At 39.0% G+C, this 23,293-nt stretch overlaps 1 protein-coding gene across 3 annotated transcripts in view; it reads right to left on the reverse strand.

The window, feature by feature from the left end:
* Positions 1-23,293, reverse strand: part of LOC127800557 (phosphoinositide phosphatase SAC7-like) — a 56,459-nt gene that overhangs the window by 31,716 nt on the left and 1,450 nt on the right. For all 3 annotated transcript variants that reach the window (XM_052335237.1, XM_052335238.1, XM_052335239.1), the window contains 9 exons: positions 22,963-23,126; positions 22,759-22,842; positions 20,033-20,160; positions 19,852-19,943; positions 10,658-10,715; positions 10,438-10,494; positions 10,302-10,335; positions 10,077-10,157; positions 5,531-5,637 (listed from right to left, as the gene is read on the reverse strand). In XM_052335237.1, coding sequence (XP_052191197.1) covers positions 5,531-5,637; positions 10,077-10,157; positions 10,302-10,335; positions 10,438-10,494; positions 10,658-10,715; positions 19,852-19,943; positions 20,033-20,160; positions 22,759-22,842; positions 22,963-23,110 — 789 coding nt within the window. In that variant the 5' untranslated portion in view covers positions 23,111-23,126. The remainder of the gene's footprint in view (positions 1-5,530; positions 5,638-10,076; positions 10,158-10,301; positions 10,336-10,437; positions 10,495-10,657; positions 10,716-19,851; positions 19,944-20,032; positions 20,161-22,758; positions 22,843-22,962; positions 23,127-23,293) is intronic.

Raw genomic sequence — 23,293 nt, forward strand, 5'->3', positions numbered from 1 at the left:
AACTAACAAAATGAAGGCATCTATTCTTGAATGTGTTTAGTGAACTCATCTATCACTAAAACAAAAAGGTAAGACTATAGCGTTTAGGTGGCTGGTATTTACTTCGGTCATCCTCCATGGCCAGTAAGGATAATCCACCTACGGGTTTGACAGACCCAGCTGTCGGAGCATGTACTAATGGTGATGCTTTGTCATCAAGCATCTCAACTAAGCCGGATGGTGATGGACCCGAATCTTCCACCAAGTCGTGCACCTTGGGGGATGAAGATACTGTTTCGGTCAAACAGGTGGAAGGGCCCAGCGAGGATAGTCCGTCTATTCCTTCTAAACCCAAAGCTTCGAGACCATGGGTAGGTCTATTTAAGAACTCCAAGAAGCAACAAGTTCATGGTTTTGCTCTACCAAAGTTTGAGAACAGTGGAGAGATGCTTGTTATTGATCCAATGGAGGTTGATAATGTTGAAAGAGCTCTGGGACATTGTTTGGTGGGCTACTTTGCTGGGAAATTCCCAGGAAAACAAGCCCTGCTAAAACTTTGCAGCTCGTGGAAAGTCCCATACCAATATTTCCCCCATTCAAGCGGATGGCTTATTTTCAAATTTGGGGATGCTGAATCAAGGGACCTGGTGCTTAGGGGAGGGCCGTACTTTGCGTTTGGGCGTCCCTTGTTTCTAAAGGTCATGCCCAAATGTTTTGAATTTGATGAAACGCTGGATGTCCATTTGCCTCTATGGGTCAGATTTCCAGGGCTTCCAATTGACTTCTGGAACCCAACTTTGCTTGGTAGGATTGCATCCAGATTGGGTGTGCCTATTGCAAGCAACAAAAACACAGCAACTAAAGAGAGGCTTTCGTTTGCTCGGGCTCTTGTGGAAGTTGATGTTTCTAAGGACCTAGTTCGTGAGGTCACTTTCATGATGCCGTGTGGTAAGCTTCGCCACCAGCATGTTGTATACGAGTATGAGCCCCAATTATGTTCTCTTTGTATGCTTTTTGGCCACACCCGTCAAGGCTGTAAGGCCACTAAGCAAAAATCAATTCCATCCGAGAGGCCTGTTCAGGGTCCTGAGCTAGTTCCTGTGGTGGGTAATGAGATCCCAAATCCAGTGCAGCAAGAGGATCCTCCTATGAAGGAGCAGGAGCAAGCGTCTGTGGAGATCAGTGCTGATGCCTTAATCACGCCGAATAAGGATCAGCCTGATTCTAAGAAGAAGAAACCTAAGGCCTCCAAGCAGAAGATCAAGAACAAGGCCTCTCCAAAAGAAAAAGAAATCCCTGAAGTCAAGGCCTCGGCTGAGGTTGACGTGGTTCATAAGGATGGGTCCCAACAGGAGGAGATTATTGCTTCTACTTCCGCCGATGTTCCTCAATCAGTTCCTCAGGTGGTCCAGGACACCATGCTTCCTTCTTCTCAGTTAAAGCAATCAGAGGATAGTGACCCTGGGGGCCCATTCACCACGGTGACTTACAGGAAGAGAAGTAGCAGGCTAAGGCAAGTCCAAGAGAATCATCCCGCTGAGTCAGTTATGGTAGTAGAGCAGAGTCCTTTGCCCGCAGATGGCAAAGTGCCAGTGGGTCCCTCTGCTAAGGTTAAGGCTCCCAGCCTGATGAAAAATGCCAAGAGGGGTTCAGCCCTCCGTAAGTCTTCATGATCTGTGCCAACTGGAATATAAGAGGATTTAATATGCCTCTTAAGCATACCGGGGTCACGGATCTCATGAAACGTAATAACATTGCTGTTATGGCTATTTTAGAGTGTAAACTGAATTCTGAGAAGCTTCAAAGGATCATGGCAACCAAGTTTCAAGGGTTGAGTGAGTTGAATAACTTCCACACCCATCAAGTTGGTCGCATTCTGATTCTGTGGGACTCTTTGAAAGTGGCTCTTGAGCCAATCGAAATTTCACCTCAAGTTATCCATTGCAAAGCTATCTGTAAGGTTTCCTTCGTTTCCTTCTCTATTAGCTTTGTATATGCTTTGCATTCTATTGTTAACAGGCGGCCCCTTTGGAGCAATCTTAGGGACTTTGGGGCTCTTTGTTCCTCCCCTTGGTTGGTTTTGGGCGATTTTAACAACGCTTTAAGGATCGGGGACAGATGTAATGGCTCGGAGATTACCCCCTATGAAGTTAAGGACTTTGAAGAATGCTGCGTTTTTTCGGAGCTTTCGGACTTGCAGTCCCTTGGTTGTCGCTTTACTTGGTCAAACAACTCAGTGTGGAGCAAGCTTGACAGAGCCATGGTGAATAATTGCTGGATTATTGCAGGCCTCCTCGGCTGTGCAAATTTTCTCCCTTCAGGATTCCTATCTGATCATTCCCCTTGCCTAGTCTCTCTTTTCCATCCTTCTAGACCTCCCAACAGGCCTTTCCGCTTCTTCAATATGTGGGCAGATCACGATGATTTTCAAGCCCTGGTCAGCCATCATTGGTCGCAGCAGTTTTTTGGGTCCAAAGAGTTCATTCTTTGTAAGAAGCTTCGCAGCCTTTAAAGCAGCTCAATTCTGCTCATTATAGCCATATATCTGCTAGAGCTGATAAGGCTTCTTGCGACCTCAAAGTTGCCCAGCTTGCCTTGCATGATGATCCTGCCAACCTTGAGCTCCAAAGTAAGGTGGCGGAATTACGGAAATCTGCCAGCTTCCTTAAAGATGCTGAGAGGCAATTCCTTGGTCAGCTTGCCAAATGCAAGTACATCAAGAACAGTGACAAATGCTCCAAATTCTTTCACGCCCTTGTCAAGAGGAATGCCAAAAGAAATTATATCGCTTCGATCACCAGGGAGGATGGCTCAATATCCTCTTCCCAGCAGCAGGTGGCCAATGAGTTCCTATCTTATTACAAAAATTTGCTCGGTGTTTCCAGCAGTTGCCAGCCAGTTGATTGCAGTGTTTTTGATGCGGGTCCTAGAGTCCCTTCCGATCAGGCTGTTGCCCTTGTCAGGCCCATCTCTATTGTTGAAATTAAAGAGGCTCTTTTTGACATTGGTGATGGAAAATCCCCTGGGCCGGATGGTTTTTCTTCTTGTTTCTTCAAGAAAGCTTGGCCCACGGTTGGTGATGATTTCTCTGAAGCAATCTTGGAATTTTTCAGCGCCAGCTCCCTGCTTAAACAGATCAACCATACAGCTATCGTGCTCATTCCGAAGTTTGCCCATTCTCCTTCAATGGGAGATTTCAGGCCTATATCTTGCTGCAATGTTACCTACAAAGTCATCTCCAAGATCTTAGCATCGAGAATGGCCCCTGTTATGAATTCCATCATTGATCGTGCTTAGGCAGCTTTTATCGAGGGCAGGAGCTTGGTTGAGAACATTCATCTTGCCCAAGAGCTCCTCAGAAAGTATAACAGGAAGCGGATCTCCCCTCGTTGCATGATCAAAGTTGACCTTCGTAAAGCTTTTGATTCCGTCAATTGGGTCTTCATCGAGGCTGCTCTTACTGGTTTGGGTTTTCCTTCGCAATTTGTCGTGTGGATCATGCAGTGTGTCACAACCCCTTCCTTTTCTCTTGTTATTAATGGCAGCTTGCAAGGGTTCTTTCAAGGAAAAAAAGGGCTTCGCCAAGGTGACCCATTGTCCCCCTTCTTATTTATTTGTTGCCTTGAGTATCTTTCCAGATCTATCAAAGCTGCAACCAGCTCTTCTGAATTCAATTTCCACCCCAAGTGTGGTGATCAGAGAATTGCGCATCTAGCCTTTGCGGATGACTTGCTGCTCATGGCAAGGGGTGACCCCATATCTATTAAAATCCTTATGGACTGCCTCAATGGATTTGGGGCTGTTTCCGGCCTCTCAACCAATGCCCTTAAATCCAGCATCTTCATGGCCGGTATTGTGGGACCTGATCTTGAAGTGATCCGAAGCCTTACTGGCTTTCCCAATGGGTCCATGCCTTTTAGATATCTTGGTATTCCTCTTGTGGCCGAAAAGCTCAAAGTCTCTCATTATGCTCCGTTTGTGGACAAAGTGGCTGCCTACATCAATGCATGGTCCTCTGCTTCTCTTTCTTATGCAAGCAGGGCTGAATTAATCCGAGCAGTGCTTCAAGGTGTAGAGTGTTTTTGGCTCTCCATCCTACCTATTCCTTCAACGGTTATCGTCTGCATTGTCCGTCTATGCCGTGAGTTTCTTTGGAACTCCAAGCACCCTCTTGTTCCTTGGAAAGACGTTTGTTTGCCTAAGGCAGAAGGGGGCCTCGGCTTCAAGGATATCAAGGTTTGGAACCTTGCACTTCTAGCTCGAACTCTGTGGGACATCCATCAAAAGAAGGATTCTCTATGGGTCTAGTGGGTCTCCCATGAATATCTTAAGGGGCAGTCCGTTTGGGCATGGTCTGGCAAAAGGGATGACTCCCCTCTTCTTAAGAAACTTCGCTGGATCAGGGACAAAATTCTGCTGGAAGCTGGGTCTAATGATGCTGCCATAGCCCGGTTAGCTTGCTGGGTCAGCAACGGTCGCTTTTCCATTTTATCAGCCTATAATTTCTTCCGCGACAAAGGCCCTTTGAGGGTTTGGGCAGCTGATGTTTGGCACCCGAGTGTGGTGCCTAACCATGCTTTCGCCCTCTGGCTGGCTGCCAAAGCAAGGCTTCTTACGAGGGACAGGCTGCTTTATCTTGACATAGACAGAAGTTGCGCACTCTGTGGGGCTGATGTGGAGACCAACAACCACCTTTTCTTCCAATGCCCCTTCAGCGCATCTGTTTGGGGCAGCATCCGTGAATGGCTGGGCCTATTGAGGCTCATGAGCACTATTCCTAGTGCTTTAAAATGGTTAAAGAAGGAAGCTCGAGGATCATCGTGGCAAGCCACGGTCAAGAGGATTGCCCTTGCCTGCACTGTTTACTACCTTTGGAACACAAGGAATAGGAAGATTTTTGAAGACAATTTGCCTTGTATTGATTCTGTCATTCGTAGGATCAAAACACAAGTATACAGGGTCACTTTTACTTTGTATCCTCATGTTTTGATTCAATTTGAGACCCTCTCTATGGGTCACTGATTGTTTCCCTGGGTATGCCCAGTGTACTTGTACAGTTCTTTTGATCTTTATACATTTATCTTTTGATCAAAAAAAAAAAAAAAGGTAAGACTATATGCAAATTTTTTAAGTAATCTAATTGTAATAAAAAAAGTCTTTGTATCTCTTCTACAAGTCTTAACACGTGCTACTCCTAAATCCTCTATAAGACTTTCTAAAAACTGTACCATGGGCTTTAATTTAAATCCTTTTGTTTATCTCTACACTTTTCTTAGACAACATAGCAAGTAAAACTTTCATTGTTGACCTATTACGCATGAAACTGAATTAATTTTCAAAGATCATAGTTTCTCCTATAAAGCTTTGCTCAATCGTTTCATATTATGGCTCATTAGCTTATTTGTATGTAATTTTCACAACTTTGAACATCTTTATTCTTGTAAATGGACAGTAGAAAGTCTTATTTGTCAAGCATTCTGTTCAATTTAAGGATCACACTGAATAGTTTCATTATTAACAATAAAATGTCTTCCTCTTCCATGATGATTACCTGCACAAATGATGCTGTATGTCCATTTAACTGCATGATTTGTTCACTTTCCACAAAATTAGCAACATATCCATCAGAATCAGCTCCTCTTCTCCACATCCGTGTGCCTTCGAAAAAAATAAAAATAAAGAAACAATGTTACAATCAACTAAAATCTGAATATGATATAGTGCACCCTGATGGAATAGGCTAGCAACATTGACTAAAATCCATTAAATATATAAAAGAAAACACAAAGACAACAACCAGTATGGTTCAAGAAATAATGTTGTATATATTTAAACCTAGCAAGAGAAGGTAAATAGCAGAATATAGTACAAAATAACATGCCATATCTTCTAACGTGTGTTATGATATCTTATATAGAAGTAGTGGATATGCAGATATATAAAACTAAAAGTGGCATGCAGCACCAAACTTTGTCTCCCCAGCATGGTAATCTATATGTTCTAATATTTTTCAAATGGACAATGCTAACCACTAAGTGGCAATAAATGCATCCTGTTTTCAGACAAGAGGCATTTATTGAATCTTGTTTTCAACCTCCAAACAATTCTATTAGTTAATGATAAATGCATCGTATTTTGAACCATTTAATCAACCAATAGGATTGTTTATAAACTAAAAAAAGATGTAATAAATGCACCTTGTCTGAAAACAAGGTGCATTTACTGCCTTAGGGCATTTAGTGCCGCTTAGGGCAATGGTTAGCATTACCCTTTTTAAATTGCAACAGCACATGCAATTGTATCAGGCCGCCTTATGTATTAAACAATTAAATTCTGTATTAATTCGATAGCCATTAAAGAGTACACATATTTCCTATTCATCTTAAACGCATTACAGGACTTAAAAAAGTAATTAACTTAATTTTTAACTGCCAATCATTTATATAATTAAAATTTTAATTTCAAAAATGTCACCCAATAATACCTTCCAATGCAAGGAAAACTAGTGATTCCCTCCGGTGCCAACCATCATCCAACTATTCTACCTTTTCTGTAGCCATTTTTTAGTTATTTATTTATTTTGCAAATTTTCATGAATGCATCTGCTTTTTCTGTAACGACCCGTTAATTTGTGATTTAATTTATTTTATTAATTTATGGTGTTAATTTAAAGGGAATGTTAAATTATTTTATTCTAGGAAAATGGGTAATTATTTGGAAAGAATTGGGGTATAAGTGTTATTATTTAAGCGGGGTGTAGGTGTTAATTTTTGGAAATTATGGGGTCTAGGTGTAATTTCTGAAATTTGGCTGAGGATCACTTTAAAATTAATTGGGTGCATATATATATTGAAGGAGCAACTAGGTGGGATGGCACGTGCACGGGTGGCTATGCAGGAGGTCTTGGGTTTGAGCTGGAGCAGGTGCGCGTGGCTAGGAGAAAAATGGCTGGTTTTTTCCAGCCCCAGCCAGCCCAAAACAATGTTGTTTCGGGCTGAGGTGGTGGCACCACTGGCTGCCACGTGGCCAGCACTCAGCCGCCCAATTTTTCGCATTAAAGCCTCTGTTTTACAGCGTGTTTTGGGCAGTAAATTGAGCAGACAGAGGGGGGAAATTGGGGAGAAGAAGGCGGTGAACAGCAGCAGGGAAAATTGAAGGTAAAATTTGGGGAAAAATTTGGTTTAATTGGAGTTTGAGGATACCGGGTAAGTGAAAAAAATATACTAGTAATTCTGTATGGTTGGAATTTAATTTAGAATGCAATTTTATTAATTTTCTGGTAAAATTATATTTTCTTGTAGTGTGTATTAATTTAACGACGTGTAAGTAGAAAAACATTGAAATCCGCTATTCAAAAGCAAGCTATCTATTCCCTTTGCAAGTTCCATTCACTTTACGAATTTCATTCCCTCCCCTAATCTGATTCGGTTTCGAGTATTATTTATATGGATTATAGATTTCTTTAGTGTAAATTAAATTAAACTAAATAAGAGACTTCTGGGATTTTATGTGTTAAATGCTTAAAGGGTATTGTATTGCCCCTATTCCTGAATGATGCTGATCCAATTTGGGGACTAGGTTCCTAGAGGTTGGGGTACAATTATGGGTCTCTCAAGTGTGAGCTGTCGTAACAGGGGACAGGAGCTGTCAAGCGGTGAGGCAAGTGTCGACCATTTAGCGACGATGGAGCAGACCGTCGATCGGCCCGAAAAAGGCTGTCGACCCATGCCTAATCATTGTCGACCAACTCTACCATTATATGACATACTGCATGGTATTGTAGTGCATAGGATTGGGCTTGCATCATTAGGGGGTACATAAGCTCTGAATGCTTGGACACGTGCATCCTAGAATGGTTAGGTGCACGAGCATTGCATTGGGTGTGCATTCCTATGTGGGCGAAAGATGGCCTGATACTTGGCTTATGAGAACCAATGTATCACGTTGATGCTTACTATGCCATTGCATCTATTTTTTGTTGCATTGCATGGCATGGTATAGAGTTGACTCTCGATAGCTATGAGTCAGGAATTCCGACATGTGATTATATTGAGGGCCTCGGGCCCATGTGGTTTATGTTATGAGGGCCTCAAGCTCATCCAGTTTATGCTAACCAATTCATGGCTACTACAGGTTCGTAGGCCGAGACTTGGGTGCTAGTTTATACATTTCTTATGTGAGCCCCAAAGATTGTTATGTGCATTGGTAGATTTATGTTGATGACTGAATACCTTGATGCATGGTATGGTATGACATTTAATTTATTGCATGACATGTTGTGGGTAGTAATCAGTGTGAGAGTTATATTTCTAGACTTATTGTTATCCTTTTCCTTGCTTGTTTGTTGAGTCTTGTAACTCACTCTTGCTTTACATCATTCCAAGTACAGGGAAAGCGAGGGCCGAAGGTGAGGGCAGCAGTATCTGAGTGATTGGGTAGCTGGTTGTACAGGATTGTCTCAGTTGTTGGTTATGGGGATGTTTTTGTAATTTTGGGGTACAGGAGATTGTTAGCCATATTTTGAGTGTCATGATTCTTGTGCCCAGGTTTTGTTAGAGGGTGCGCGTGTGTCGCCACCTCGTTACCTTTCTGTTTTGTATGTATGTATATACCATGCTTTTGTTGTGCTAGTGTATTAGTCCTTTTGCATGTTGTTTCGTCAGGGATTTTTTATGTCTTATCTCTCTCTTCTAAGACTCTCTTCTGGGGCTCACGAGCTTCCAGGATCTTTGGGTGGGGGTCCTCACATTTTCTATTCCCTATATTAACACTATAAGGTAACTTATACATTTAACTACGAATTTCTATTAACATTGTGACCAAGGTTGACATGAATAACAAGTAAATAAATAATAGAGTGAAGTGGTTAGCTTTAATGAAAAGAATAATTATTTAGTAGTATTACGAGAACAAAAACAAGCAATCCTTTTCACATAATATAAATTGATTTTCGCAAGAGAAGCAAAAACTAAATTTAAACAATATGCTAAGCTAGGTTGATAAATACAATGATCACAAATATATAGCAGCTCTTTAGCAAAGTAAGAAGCTTAATACATAATAAAAGGCAACAAGCAAACAACCATAAGTTAATAAAAATAATATTGTAAATTAAATGCATTAATGTATGTATTTTTATCAAACAGACCATAACTTAAAATCATTAGGTATATTTGTTCTTTTAAATAGAAGGTATTAGATTATTTTATTGATGTTTCATGTTATTTATATGTAAATTAATAATACTATATTGTGAAAAACTACATTGTTAAATTTATTTTACACTGTGGATCACAATGGCCTAAAGCTTGTTATTGTTATGTGAGAACCCAAATCCCTGCAGAATCAAAAATATATTATACTAAAACCACGTAGGAATAGAGTTATATACTCTACCAAAGCCATGTTAGGAAAGAATATATATTGTGTCAATTCAAAGAAATAGGTATAAATGCTATGCCAAATCCATGTAAGAATAGGCATATATACAAAATATTAAATATGAACTATTTAAGAGACTAAATCTTATTGAACCAAAAATTAGGCACCTTTTATTTTTTAACACTATTTAATTATGGAAAAATAATGGGATTGACAGAATCGTTAAATTCACCAGATTCAAACAAAAGCATACATACTGATTCATAATATGCTAGATATTAGCATTTTCTAGTACAAGTTCTAAAGTTCTAATACAGGAAAGTGACTTCATTACAAAAGGAAGTCAGGATATGATTTTACAGGACCGAGGAAAGTAATATCATCTGTAATACATTATAGTAAATTCGAGTTAGATCAATAGTGGATCTTAAAATGCTTTTGAGCTTCCAAGACCACAAATTCAGACGGAAAGGAGAAATATGACTGGGAATATTTTAATTTAGATACTCAATGCAATATCTATTAAATGCCGGACAGCAAAATTATTATCTAGTTCTACTAAGTGGAGTGCTTTTTGCATGTTACACAAACATCTTCCTGTACATTTCAAATGTTTCATTCTTCATAAAGCAGTTCACATGGAAGATTCTAATATCATATTTTTAGGAAAAAAATAAATGGAAAAAAAGGAAAGGAACCAGTTAAGAATTTAGTACCAGTTCTCCTCGTGCATCTTCGTGCAATTAGAGTAACATCGATAATGTCTTTTCCAATGGCTGCTTGGAAGCTATGAAAACCTGATAGTCAGTTAAGATGTGACTTGAAAAGGAATGACAGATAACTAAAAAATAAAATAAAATAAACCATGTGCTGAGCTAGATCAGTTATATAATAAACTACACAAAGCCACTGACAGCCAGCCAACAATCAGGTAAGGATACTCCCTTGGATAACAGGAAGCAAGTATGGGTCAAGCTGCATAAAGGAGACCTTAAAGTCAGTTAAAACTTTAATTGTCAACAAAGTTCTGATAAAATTGAAAACAGAAAATAATACTACAACTGGAAGTCAACTCACCTTATTATCTATGAGCACCTCCAACATATAATTGTTCCAGAGAAACCTAGGGTCTGCCTGTGACGTAAACATTATATAGGTTTAAAGTCAAAAAGAAAAAAGGTTGAAGCAGTTACTTTAATGAAAATGAAAGCGCAACCAACAAGAAGAAACTACCCATTGTTCAAATATTATGTACACATCATAAAGAAAAGTTCCATAGGGAAAAAGTGCATCCTACCTGTCTCCAAAGAGGAAGCAGCTTTGACTCGTCACCTAAATTATGCAATCTTTGAGCACTGCAAGGCAAACACCATTAGGAACTGACTACAAAGAATATCACCACTTGTCATAGATGACTAAGAAAAGCACGAACCGATAACATAGGTATTGTGCTACACAGACACCAAATACAAGTTCTTTGTATTTATTTATCTTTAACATAACACTATTGTGAAAAAAAAATCAGTTATTGCAAATACAGGGAGGGAAAAGTAGTGAGTACAAGGTTTTCGTATATGTTGTCACAGAAGGGTGACCACTACACTGGGCAAGTATGTGAGGTCAGGAAAACCTTTAAATTAAATTCTACCAATCTGCTTTCCTCTTAACTCATACACTTTCTCAAACAACAAATATTGGACTAGCAGTTTCAGTTTGAAAACATAGGTCTATATGGGTATACAGTTAGTATTATCCTTGGGAGTTGGAATCTTCAGGAAAATAACAATGTTGCAATAGAACTAATCTATTATAGAGTCTAAGATAGACAATAAAGGACAAACTGGATCAGCCTCTGTGAGGTTTGATAGTCAGGAAAATATAGAGCCATTCAGCAACAAACAGGCGTGCCCATGGGTTAAACATCTAAATAGAATTATTAAAGTTAATTCGAGTGTAAAATCTACAAATACAATAAGTTTTTTTTAGTATGGACTAAAACATACAAAATCAAGCCATAACTTCATTCACGAAACAGATAATTGCATCGCAGATATCTACTAAGAAGACACCACCATTATATATGCTACTGGTGCCCAAAAATGTCATTTTTTTTTCATTCTTTTTACTACCAAAGCAGTTTACAAACACTTGTTATGCATTATTTATATATTATATAATTTATTACTTGACACGTCCCTAACAAGTGCCCTAATTTTTTGTTTAACTTACCTGTGCATGCTTGTGACATGCTCATATATTGGGATGGTATCTGTGCTTCTTAGTTTTCATATATTATCATTATTTAGGACTGAATGACAACTTCATATTCAGTAGGTGGTATTTTTTCCCAAATACTTGTATGGTTATTATTTCCATAAACATTGAATATAGAGTTGTCACTGTCCTAGACAGACAATGAACTTCCCTTGACTCGGTGGGATTCAAGGGGACTAACAAAGAGAATTGGGGTTGGAGGATAGAAAGAACAGAGGAAGAACAGAGAATTGAGTGAGACGAGAGAGAGAGAGAGAGAGAGAGAAAATAGGATAATTTTGTATTCAATCTTTTCATGCCTTCTCCCATGGAATGGGATGAATACATATAGGCGCTTGGTGTGGGAGTGGATGCAGCAGATCATCTCCCCTCCAGCGGTTACAACAAACTATTTTGTCTTTTTCCTAAGGCCTTACACGTGGCTCTCTAATCTGACAGAATTTGATAGCTGGAATATACAGCATAGCCTATTGACTAAACAAGAATAAGACCGAAATTAAATGCAAAAAATAGCCATAGCCGTGACAAGAGTATGTACACCATTTTGGCCATATCCTACTGCACTTTTATCCTTTTTTTCTATATTTTTGCAGCCCATTTCAATATCTACATGATACTTAGCTGCTGTTAAATCACTCACTGCAACTCTTATCATTCATTACAAAAATGATTCCTCATATGCAACAATACGATACGTATTACTACAATTAAACTGGACCAGCATAACTAGACCTTTACCCAATTTGTCCACAGCATGAGAAAAAGGATGCCTATCATTTCACAAAGTGATAAGGTGGGAACATAGTTCGTGATAAGTCTCGAATCTGAGACTTATGCAATTTGGGAATTGTTTTGTAGCCATAGGAGAAATTTGAATTGAGAGAGGGAATTTGAAAGGAGGGAGAATTTAGAGAGAGAAAATAGAAGGAAAGAAAATTTGGAGGGAAAGAATTATGTATTATCTCTTCATAATTCCCATCCGCATACATTTGGTTCCCTTTTATAGACAGCCCTTCGGTTGTAACCGAAAGAGTACAAGTGGTTACAGCTATAACTACTAAGTACAACAGCTGCTTATTAACTAGCATTAAAGCTAATTACATTATACCCTCGTCAAACCCTTAGGGTTGTGACATTCTCCCCTCCCCTTGAGATCTTTCTTGTCCCCAAGTGTTATATGTTTGCATCAAGTTTAGCCCGTTAAATGAATCAGTAGAGACCATTCTATTTCAAGCGGCGGTTAGTTAGTTAGAGTCTTCTAACAGTAACTTTCTGTTTTGAGGGGTATAATAGGTATTGTTATATCTTTTATATGTTTCTGTTGGAGAACTTGACAATTCAAAATTAAAAAAGGAGGTTGTGAAGATTATCAAGAAGCTGATAGATAAATCCTAAAGTTTAAACGTTGTATTTTAGATTTGTAGATATTGTTGTAGTTTGATATATTTCCTAAGTTTTAGGGGATAATTCCTAGAAAATAGATAGCTTATCTTCTCCTAAATTATAGGAGAAAGATTAGGAACCAGATTGTATATATTCTCACACTCATACATGGAATATTATTCAAGTTTTTCAGTTATTCACAATTTGTTTCAGTTTCCTTGTATAGTCTGCCCCAATTGTCTATGAATAGAGGGCAGGGGCAGTCGCTTGAGTGTGTGACGAATGAGTGCATGTGCTGAGAAGATAGCCTATGTAATCTAAGATTTCTGTAGTACTCGTGAGGGTCTACTTTGTACTAATTGTTCAAGATTGATTAGTAAGATTGCTCTTGGGGAGATAAAGGATGGATGTAGGATCAATCTAACACTTAGATGATCTGAACCAAGATAATTGTTGGGTTCTTCTTGTGGTTTGCTTTCTGTTTTTTATCGTTTTCATTCTGGTTTTGTGTTCTGTTATTTTATCTTGTTCAATCCGTGTGTGTGTGTATCATATACGGCCAAGATTGAGTGCACTCCAATGCTCCCAATACAACACCAAGAAAGGACAAAAGATAAGCTACCCACGGGAATTGCTTCAGCAAGTCCGGTAGGTATTCCTAGGTAGCATTGTCTAGGTGTAAGTGGCTCCACTGGACCAACACTTGAGTGAGTAGCATTAAATCTTTGTAAGTGACCCTCCTGCCCACAATGGCCTGAGGGGTTCCATAGTAACCTCAATGTCTTCATCTATCGTAGGAAGGTTAGGACTTATGATGGCCTCGGGTTCAACTGCTCTTTTTAGCAGTGACACATGGAACACAGGGTGAGTGGGTACCCCCTCTGGCCATTGTAACTTGTAAGCTACCTTGCCCACCTTAGCAAGTATACGAAATGGCCAAAAGTACTTAGGGTTCAACTTAGAGGCTGGAGTTGCTAAGAAAGAGTGCTAGAGAAACCTCTTAACCTTGAGATAGACCTTGTCACCCACATTGAAAACCCTGTCACTCCTCTTTTTATCTACCACTGGCTTCATTCTATTATGAGCTGTAGTGAGTTCCTTCTTTAACAATTGTAGCATCTTCTAGCGTTGTTATAGGTAATCCTCCACTACAGTTACCGTTGTGGGGGCATTAATCAAAGCAGGTAGAAGGGGTGCCTGGTACCCGAATAGTGCCTTGAATGGGGACCTCTTGATGGCATTGTGGTAGCTTGAATTGTACCACCATTGGGCCATTGACAACCATCTATTCCAACTCTTGGGTTTGGCAAAACACATACATCGTAGGTAAGCCTCTAGACATTGATTCACCTTTTCAATTTGTCCATCCGTCTCCGGGTGATATGCAAACCTACTCCCAATCCTTTGAATAGCTCTTGCCAAAAATGATTGGTAAAAATCTTGTCTCGATTGGACACTATGGATTTTGGAACCCTATGTATCTTGACCACTGAATCCAAGAATTGTCTAGCAATTTCTTGAGCCATATAGTGGTGAGTGAGATTTACCAAGTGTGCAAATTTAGTCAATCTATCCACAATCACCAGAATTACATCCTTGCCTTTTGATTTAGGAAGTCTTCTATGAAATCCATTGATATCCCTTCCCAAGCTTGCTCTGGAATGGCAAGCGGTTGGAGTAATCCAAGGAGTGCCACATGCTCATGTTTGCATCGCTGGCAAGTAGGGCAAGCCAACACAAAATCCACCAGTTCTTTTTTAAGACACGACCAAAAGAAAAGCTACCTTACTTTGTAATAGGTAGCCCTAATCCTTGAATGCCCTCCCAAGGGTGAGTCATAAAGGGATTGCAGGATTATACACCTTAGCCTCTGGTCATTAACCACAACTATTCTACCCCAAACTCTAATCAAACCATTAGAGAGTCTACAGCCTCAGTTCCTAGTTGGCTATATTGCCAATTGCTCCTGTGGCTCCTTAAGCCACTCAGTGTGCTCATAGCTTTCTATTATCTCCTTCACCCAATCTGGTACTGTGGTTGTAATTGTAGGACAACTGACTTCTCTTTCTTTCCTGGATAACGCATCTGTCACTTTGTTCTCCTTCCCTTGTCTGTAGTGGATAGTATAATATAAACCCAGTAGTTTGGATACTCCCTTCTTTTGTAACTGGGTGTGTAACCTTTGTTGTAGCAAATGCCTCAAGCTTTCATGATTGGTTTTTATAATAAAGTGGTTGCTTTCCAAATAATGCCTCCACTTGTCCACATCCACCAACACTGCTAGTAGTTCCTTGTCATACACACCTAGTCCCAAGTGTTTTAGGGCTAAGGCCTAACTAATGTAGGCCATGGGTCTCCCCTCCTACATAAGTACTGCACCCACACCCGCTTCACATGCGTCAGTTTCCACCATAAATGTCTTTGAAAAGTCAGGTAGGGCTAGGACCGAGACTTGTGTCATGGCTTCTTTAAGTGTTATGAAGGCAGCTTCAGCCTTTGGGTTCCATTGGAACTTGTCCTTCTTCAGCAACTCTGTCAAAGGTTTGCTGATGATCCCATAGTGTGGGAAAAGCCTCCTATAATACCTGATCAATCCAAGGAATCCCCTTAATTCCTTAATTGTAGAAGGTCTTGGCCATCCTATCATAGTTGAGATCTTCTTTGGATCAATACTAACCCCTTCACCCAAGATCACAGGCCCCAAATATTCCATTTCCCTTTTTGCAAATAAGCACTAGACATTTTGACAACATACGATTGCTTGAATTTAAGACTCTCAAAAGCTGTACTTAGGTGAGTTAGGTGTAGTTCAGAGTTTGGGCTATAAATGAGTATGTCATCAAAGAATACTAGTATGAATTTTCTTAGGTAAGGTGCAAATAGTTGGTTCATCAAGGCTTGAAAGGTAGCTGGGGCATTGGTAAGCCCAAAAGGCATGACAAGGAATTCATATAGGCCTTGATGGGTACGGAATGCTGTTTTAGGAGTGTCGATAGGATTCATTCTAATTTGATGGTATCCTGATCTCAGGTGTAGCTTGGAAAAAATGGCTGCCCCATGTAGTTCATCCATCAGGTCTTCTATGATAGGTATTAGGAATTTGTTCTTGATGGTGAGGGTGTTAAGCTGTTGGTAATCTACACAAAAATCTCCAAGTACCATCTTTCTTTTTGACTAGTAGAACCAGTGAGGCAAAAGGACTTTGGCTAGGTTGTATAATAAAGGAGCCTAGCATTTGTTTGACTTGTCTTTCAATCTCAGACTTTTGCAAAGGGGAATAGCGGTAAGGCCTAATGTTAACTGATTTTGAATTTGGTTTCAGGGGAATGGAATGGTTTAGGGTTTGGGTAGGTGGTAGTGAGGTAGGCTCAACAAAGAGATCCCTAAATTCAATCAATAGTAAGTTTAGAGTGTCCGGATTTGTTACCTTCTCAAGGGATAGTGTAGGGTATGTCTTCTTCTCCTTAGTGTTCCTCCCTTCTGTGCACTCTTCCTCTTCAATCTCCATAGCTTGGATGGAGAACAATTGAGAAATTTGAACCTTCCTCTTCTTCAACAGCTTTTGTAACTTCTTCCCTAAGATCAACTTACATTCTCTCATTTCAAGACTCCCCATCAATGTTAGTTTCTTCCCTGCTATGTCCATTGTGACCTCTAAATTGTTAAAATCAAATGTCAAAGGACTAGCTGTCCTCATCCAATCAACCCTTAAGACAATGTCGCATCCTCCTAGCTCCAAAACCCTCAAATCCATCGTAAATTCTTTTCCCTGCATGAGCCACTTTTAGTCAACACACTTATAGTAGTTGTACATTATATTTCCATTTGCCACAGTAACTGATAATGGCGTAGTAGCCATTAACTTGGATTTGAGATTAGTGGCAGTAACTTCATTTAAGAAACTATGGGTGCTGGAAGGAAATTTCCCCTCCTTTATCTTCCAATTCTGCTTCTTCTGCAAGATCTATGTCTTCTCCAATGAGCTTCCTTTCCTCATCTTCCTTTTTCTCCTCCATACCTTTCATCTTCAACAACTGCCTTTTACATTGGTGGCCTAGGCTATAACGATCACCACACTTTTAACATAGCCCTAATTGCCTTCTTTGCTCTGTTGTAGTCCCCTTGGCCACAATGGTACTTGCCTTAGGAGGTCCCATTATCACCCCTGCAATCGTCCCCTTTGAATTCACCCCCATTGGCTGTTGCGAGTTATAATTTGTCTTAGGCCACACTTTGTTTTTCTTGAAAATGGCTTCCAATGTCAACTCCTGTAATCTGGCTTTCTTCACAACCTGCCTTACCGTGGGTAGGCACAATCATTTTAACATTGATCTAAGTTCTCCCCTTAAGCCACTTACAAAATTACACACAAAATACTGCTATGTTAAAATGTTGTCTAGAGTATAGGTTAATAAGATCAGTTATAGCATTGTATTTGAGGGCCAATGAAGTATTAAATAGAAATTGTAACCCAAACTGTAATTAGTGATAAGTTGGGGGTTTAAACTGTAAATATTTTAAAGTCTTCATTGGGGTATCCGCCCACTATTATAAATAGAGGGCAAGGGGTAGCAAGTGATGCAGAGTGTTCTCATTTTTTGTTTCTGTCGAGTGCTTTATGTATTCTCTGAGAGAAAAGCTGTGTAATTAAAATATAGCTTTGCAATCTTGGAGAGAATAATGTGAGTATACTTGGCCGAGGAAGCACTGTTGTTCTGATCGGTTTCTGAATAAATTAAGACTGCTCTGGGGGTGTTTGAAGGCTGGATGTAGGGTTGCTTTAAAGCAATCCGAACCAAGATATATCTTGCGCCTATTGTTTGGTTTGTGGTTTGATTGTTTTCTGGTTTTCATTCATTTAAATTATGTTCTTGTTTCCTATTTATTATTTCTGTTGGTTGGACTGATTTCAGGTGAGGAGTTGAGAGAATTGGTATTAGGAAACATTGATTGAGTTGTCAAAAGAGCTCTTAATCATAACATGCTCAGTCAAGGCTAGCTGAGCATTCCACATCAAAGCTCTCAACTCCTCAAACTTGTCTAGATACTCGGTTATTGTCCCTACTTGTTTCAACATTTTGAACTTCTAAATTACATCACACATGTTCCTTTCCCCAAACCTTTCACACAACTCCTTTGCAAATTCATTCCACCCTGCCTCCATCTCCTTAGTTTTGATCCACCCTTGATACCAAGAGTCGGCCATATCATTAAGATAGGTCGCTGGCATGGTTACTTTCTGCACTTCCATCACATTATATAATTGAAAGAACCTCTCACACCTACAGATCCACCACCAAGGCTTGGATCCATCAAACAAGGGGATCTCCAAACAAGGCAACGAGGCATGGCTATTAGTATGGGGAGTTAGCCCTCTTACTTGTACTCCAGTATCGTCCTCTAATGGCTCATTTGTTTCCACCACTCCTGCAGGCCACGGTAGGATTCCGTGGCCGAAATGACTTGGATCTATAGCCAAACGGGGTGGAAATTCAGGTAGCAACCTGAATTGTGGCAGAGAGGATAGCATGTTCATGTTGAACATGCTATTGATCCTCTATCCATACTGCTCAATTGTCTCCCGATGTTTCCCCAATTCACATTGCATTCCTTCCCTTGATGCCATCAGATCTTCTCTTCCTTGAGCGACCGCCTCATGCATTTGAGTCATCCCGAATTCCAAGGCCTCCATCCTTGTTTCCAACTGTTTCAGACAAGTCCCTTCCGCCATTACTCAGACACCGCTAAATCGCCTCAATTCCTTTGTCCAATTACCACCTTCGTCACCAAGGATGACCTACTCTAATACCAAAATGATAAGTCTTGAATTTGAGACTTATGCAATTTGGGAATGGTTTTGTAGCCGTAGAAGAAATTTGAATTGAGAGAGGGAATTTGAAAGGAGGGAGAATTTAGAGAGAGAAAATAGAGGGAAAGAGAATTTGAAGGGAAAGAATTATGTATTATCTCTTCATAATTCCCACCCTCATACATTTGGTTCCCTTTTATAGGCAGCCCTTCGGTTGTAACTAAAAGAGTACAAGTGGTTACAGTTATAACTACCAAGTACAACAGCTGCTTATTAACTAGCATTAAAGCTAATTACAATTATACCCCCATCAAATCCTTGGGGCCGTGACAGTTGGGAAGGCTTCAGTCACACACCTTTTGAGATTGATGCCAAAGGCACCATTATTAATATATACGTACATGCCAATGGCACAGAACAAGTGACCAGCCCCATTTTTTGTTAAATTAATGTCTCAAATCTGGTACAACACCAAACAGGCCAAATGACAGGAGTTTCAACATTGATTCATATTTATCAATGGTGCCTCAAGAAGCACCATGATTAAAGTAGTAGAGTTATGAATCTAAGTATGAAAACTCTAAGAATATAATAAAATAGCCCATATTACAAAATATGGCATCATTGGTTTCTTGTGCCAATTTTTTCTAGTGAAAAATAATTTTAGGCAGTACCACATAACAACTCCATTAAATTCATAATTCTGCAAAATTATTTTCAGGGGTCAGCCTTTGAGGTTCTAACATGTTAATATCAAATCACGGTATCCCCTTCATGGGCATTCTAAACCTGTGATTGATTATCCACCAGTACCACCAAATTTTGTTGCCAAGTGTAGATTGTTAACTCTCCTTAAAGAGAAAATTGAATTCTTAGTATCAAAGGATGGGTTGAACTTCTCAGGCACAGACACTGGCAAAAATGCCTGCGTTGGACAACAATCTAGTTCACCTAAATAAACTCCAGTGACAACAAAAAGTAGACCAAGACTACCAATCTAAGGAAAAGAAGACTTGAAAAATCACCTCAGTGTTAAATTGACATCATATGAGAAATACAGGCCAGGAGTCCCCTCGGCAACACCAAGAAGCCTAAAAAATTCAGTCTCCATCTTTTTCTGTAAAATAAATAAATAAATTATTAACATATATAAAACAGCACAAACCATGGAGCAAAAAATAAGCTCTATGAGTATAGCAGATTTACCTGTTCTAAAGGGGAATTTTTAAGTGAATGATCACAAGGAAAGACCTTCAAGGATGAAACTTTGAATATAGGATGCCCCAGGTAAGATCCAACACTTTCACGTTCTGTTACAACTAATAAATATGAACCTGAAAGCATAACCCCAAACAATAGCCTTAAAGATACAAATTGAAAGTCCAGAAATGAACAAAGCTAAAGAAGGACGCAAATATGGGGTTAATAAAACCATATATATGCTGCAGGAGCATATTCTGTGATATACTGATGCTTTTTATTTTTTAATTGTTTAGTTATGCTTAATATTTAAGTTATTAAGTTTCGGAAAGTATTTTATATCATTAACTTAAATAAGTAGTCACATGACTAGCATGAGACTTTTAATATAGATGGATGTCTAAGATTAGAAGGATTCCTTCGTGATCAATGGCTAGGATTTATTATCATTGTAACCGTAGTATAAATAGCCTTTTAACCTACTTTACATGCAGTTGTTTTATTCTAATTCAACGTTTGAAGTTTGTTAAACCCCAAGTTTCATATTATCATTCCAGATTTGATCTTGCGCTGTTTTAGGCCAACTTTTCCACTTGTTTTTGTTGATTCTTCCTCTCACACAGCATCACATATGATGCCTCTGTCTCCATGTACATGGAATTCAAAATCTATCAAGCCTGTTTGGAATCCTTTTCTCCAATTGCAACTCTATCAGTGTACGTTCAACTTTTTTTTTTTTTCTCTTTTTTGTTAAAAGATTTTCTCTTGTTGAGAGGAAGGGTGTTGTAAGATGTAATTATCATTTACTCATATTTAATACACAGAAATGCTTCTGGGAAAGCATTATCATCATTTAGCACCTTCAACTTGAGTAGTCATTGATTGTCATGCTAACCAAAAAGTTCAGGCCATACCATGGTATATAAAATCCATTGACACTCAACTTTCACTTCTGAATAGAAGTTCAATTTGACCCTGGAGTCACATTCACTGGCAATTTACCAGTCCTGAAATAAGCTAGAGATCTTGCTAATCTAGTAGTGATGCCAACCAGAAACTGCATTAAAATAACTTAGTGATTGGTGCTGACACAAACTCAATAGGTGCATGAACCATCTCGTTGCAGAATCCAAATGGTTATCAGTAAAATGTATAATTTCTATGGATCTCTCCATATGTCCCTTTGTCGCAATAATTCTCAAACTGAGGGACTATTTTTTTTATCTTGTCACTTCTGATCTCCAATTCATGGATACAACACTTAAAAGAAACAATGGCATCATCCTGGGCAAATAAAAGTAACTGTAGTGATCAACTTGCTTGACTGAGAATCTTAGTATCTGAATTGTGGAAAGTCAATTTAAGTACTTAAAGAAACATTATGGTCAACTTAAACACGAGAACAATCACAAGCCTTAATCCTGCTAGGTGGATTACAGTCCACTTAAATGTTTTAGCAAAAAATAGAAAGCTCCAAACCCATGATAATTATGCTCTCATCTTTCAATCTCATAAACTGTGATGATCCTAACTGCAACACTACAGAATCATGAACTGTAAACAGAAGCCACTACTTAAGTAACAACCCACAGTTGTTTTCTCCATACTCTTGAATTTATTATAACGAGGACATATGATTCTTTATATTGATACTAACTATATTTTATGAATCTTAATCATCAAAAGTCATACAGCAGATGTGCTTCAAAATGCAGCTCTTAGGATGGGAGTTTAGAGCTATTAAATTTGTTGAGGATTTAGCCCTTAGTAAATGGTTTCAGGCTTCTCCTATAGGTTGTATTTGGTCTTTTTCTGTAGAAGAAATTTTCAGGACTAGGAATTGGATTCTTTGACAATTTTTTACAGTCTGCTTGATGATTATGTTCTGTTTGCATAGCTTAAGAACAATTGGATTTGATGGCCTTCGTTAAAAGATTCTTTTTGTTAAATACATTATAAGGTGCTCTTTTTGTGACCATGACAACATTTTCCACTAAAAGCTATTTAGACATTGAGAACAACCCCTCAGGTTGCTTTCTTGGTTTGGTTGGCTCATCACAGAACTCTTATCACGGTTGACAACAAGAAAAAAATAGGTCAGTATTTAATTGGTTGGCATTTTTTGTATAAGATCAGGTGAAGAAGTGACTATTTTTTGCAGCTTCATTGCTTGATGCCTGAGTTCTTTCATATTGTTGGATTTTAGTGTGTCACTCCCAGCATCAATGTTGTTTTTCAGTTTGCTTCAGGCTCCAATTTTTCATTTTCAATCATGTGGAATTTGTGGCAGGAGAGGAATAATAGAGAAGTTCATCATGGCTTCAGGAATTTATTTTCCTCCATTTCTTTTCCTGCTTGTCTAGTTCCTATGCCCATTTTATTCTTCCTTCTGCTCAATTCCTGGATGAGTTGCTTTTGTTTTAGCTTTAGAGATTGTTCAGTTGTACAGAGTCTGAGGCTTTTTTTTTTCTTCTACTTATCCTATTTATATTTGAATAAAAAAATAATGCTTCAAAATGTGTACCACAGAATTACAATATAAACCATCTAAATCATCTCCCTTCATTCAAATCATAGAGACTCTATGCAAACGTAAATCATACAGACATAAACTTTGGAGCATGGAATTCACATGCCAACAAAAAGAAAATAACAGACATTGAAGCCAAACCATAATTCATAAGCAATTATCTTAAAGCATTGATACTTGGTGCTTAACAAGAGAATCCTACCAGCCAAGAGCTTCAGCATCCCAACTACACCAAAGATAGTCTGAATTTTTGGAACTCTAAGAGAGCTGCTCTGTGGAATGTCATCTAAAGAAAGGAAAACAAGTTGTGTAAAACAACTAATTTCTACTGAGAAAAAATAAAGATAAAACTGAAACCCATAACGTAAAAGTTATGTCAAAAGAGTAAAATGATAGAGCTGCTGACCAACAAGTTTCATTGACCCATCCACCCGACTGATTGTCAAACAGGAGCCAGCAGAGCCATCAGTGGGCTCAATAACATACTGATCTGGAAATTCCCATAGCCGCATCCGTGTGTACAACTTCTGCGAAGGATCTGCCTTCTCCATCATTATTGGGACGCAATAGCTAGGAACAAGAAATAACATGACCACCCAAGGTTACCATCAGTTTCTTCTTATTTTGAGGCAACCAAGGATGACACAACACAAATGGAAATAGTTTCATAAACAAATAAAGAGGATAGGTACTAGTCAGCTCTAAGTTCCTTGCCATTGTCTTTCTCTAAGGCTTGA

The sequence above is a fragment of the Diospyros lotus genome, chromosome 4, assembly GCF_014633365.1.
Source record: "Diospyros lotus cultivar Yz01 chromosome 4, ASM1463336v1, whole genome shotgun sequence".
NCBI lineage: Eukaryota > Viridiplantae > Streptophyta > Magnoliopsida > Ericales > Ebenaceae > Diospyros > Diospyros lotus.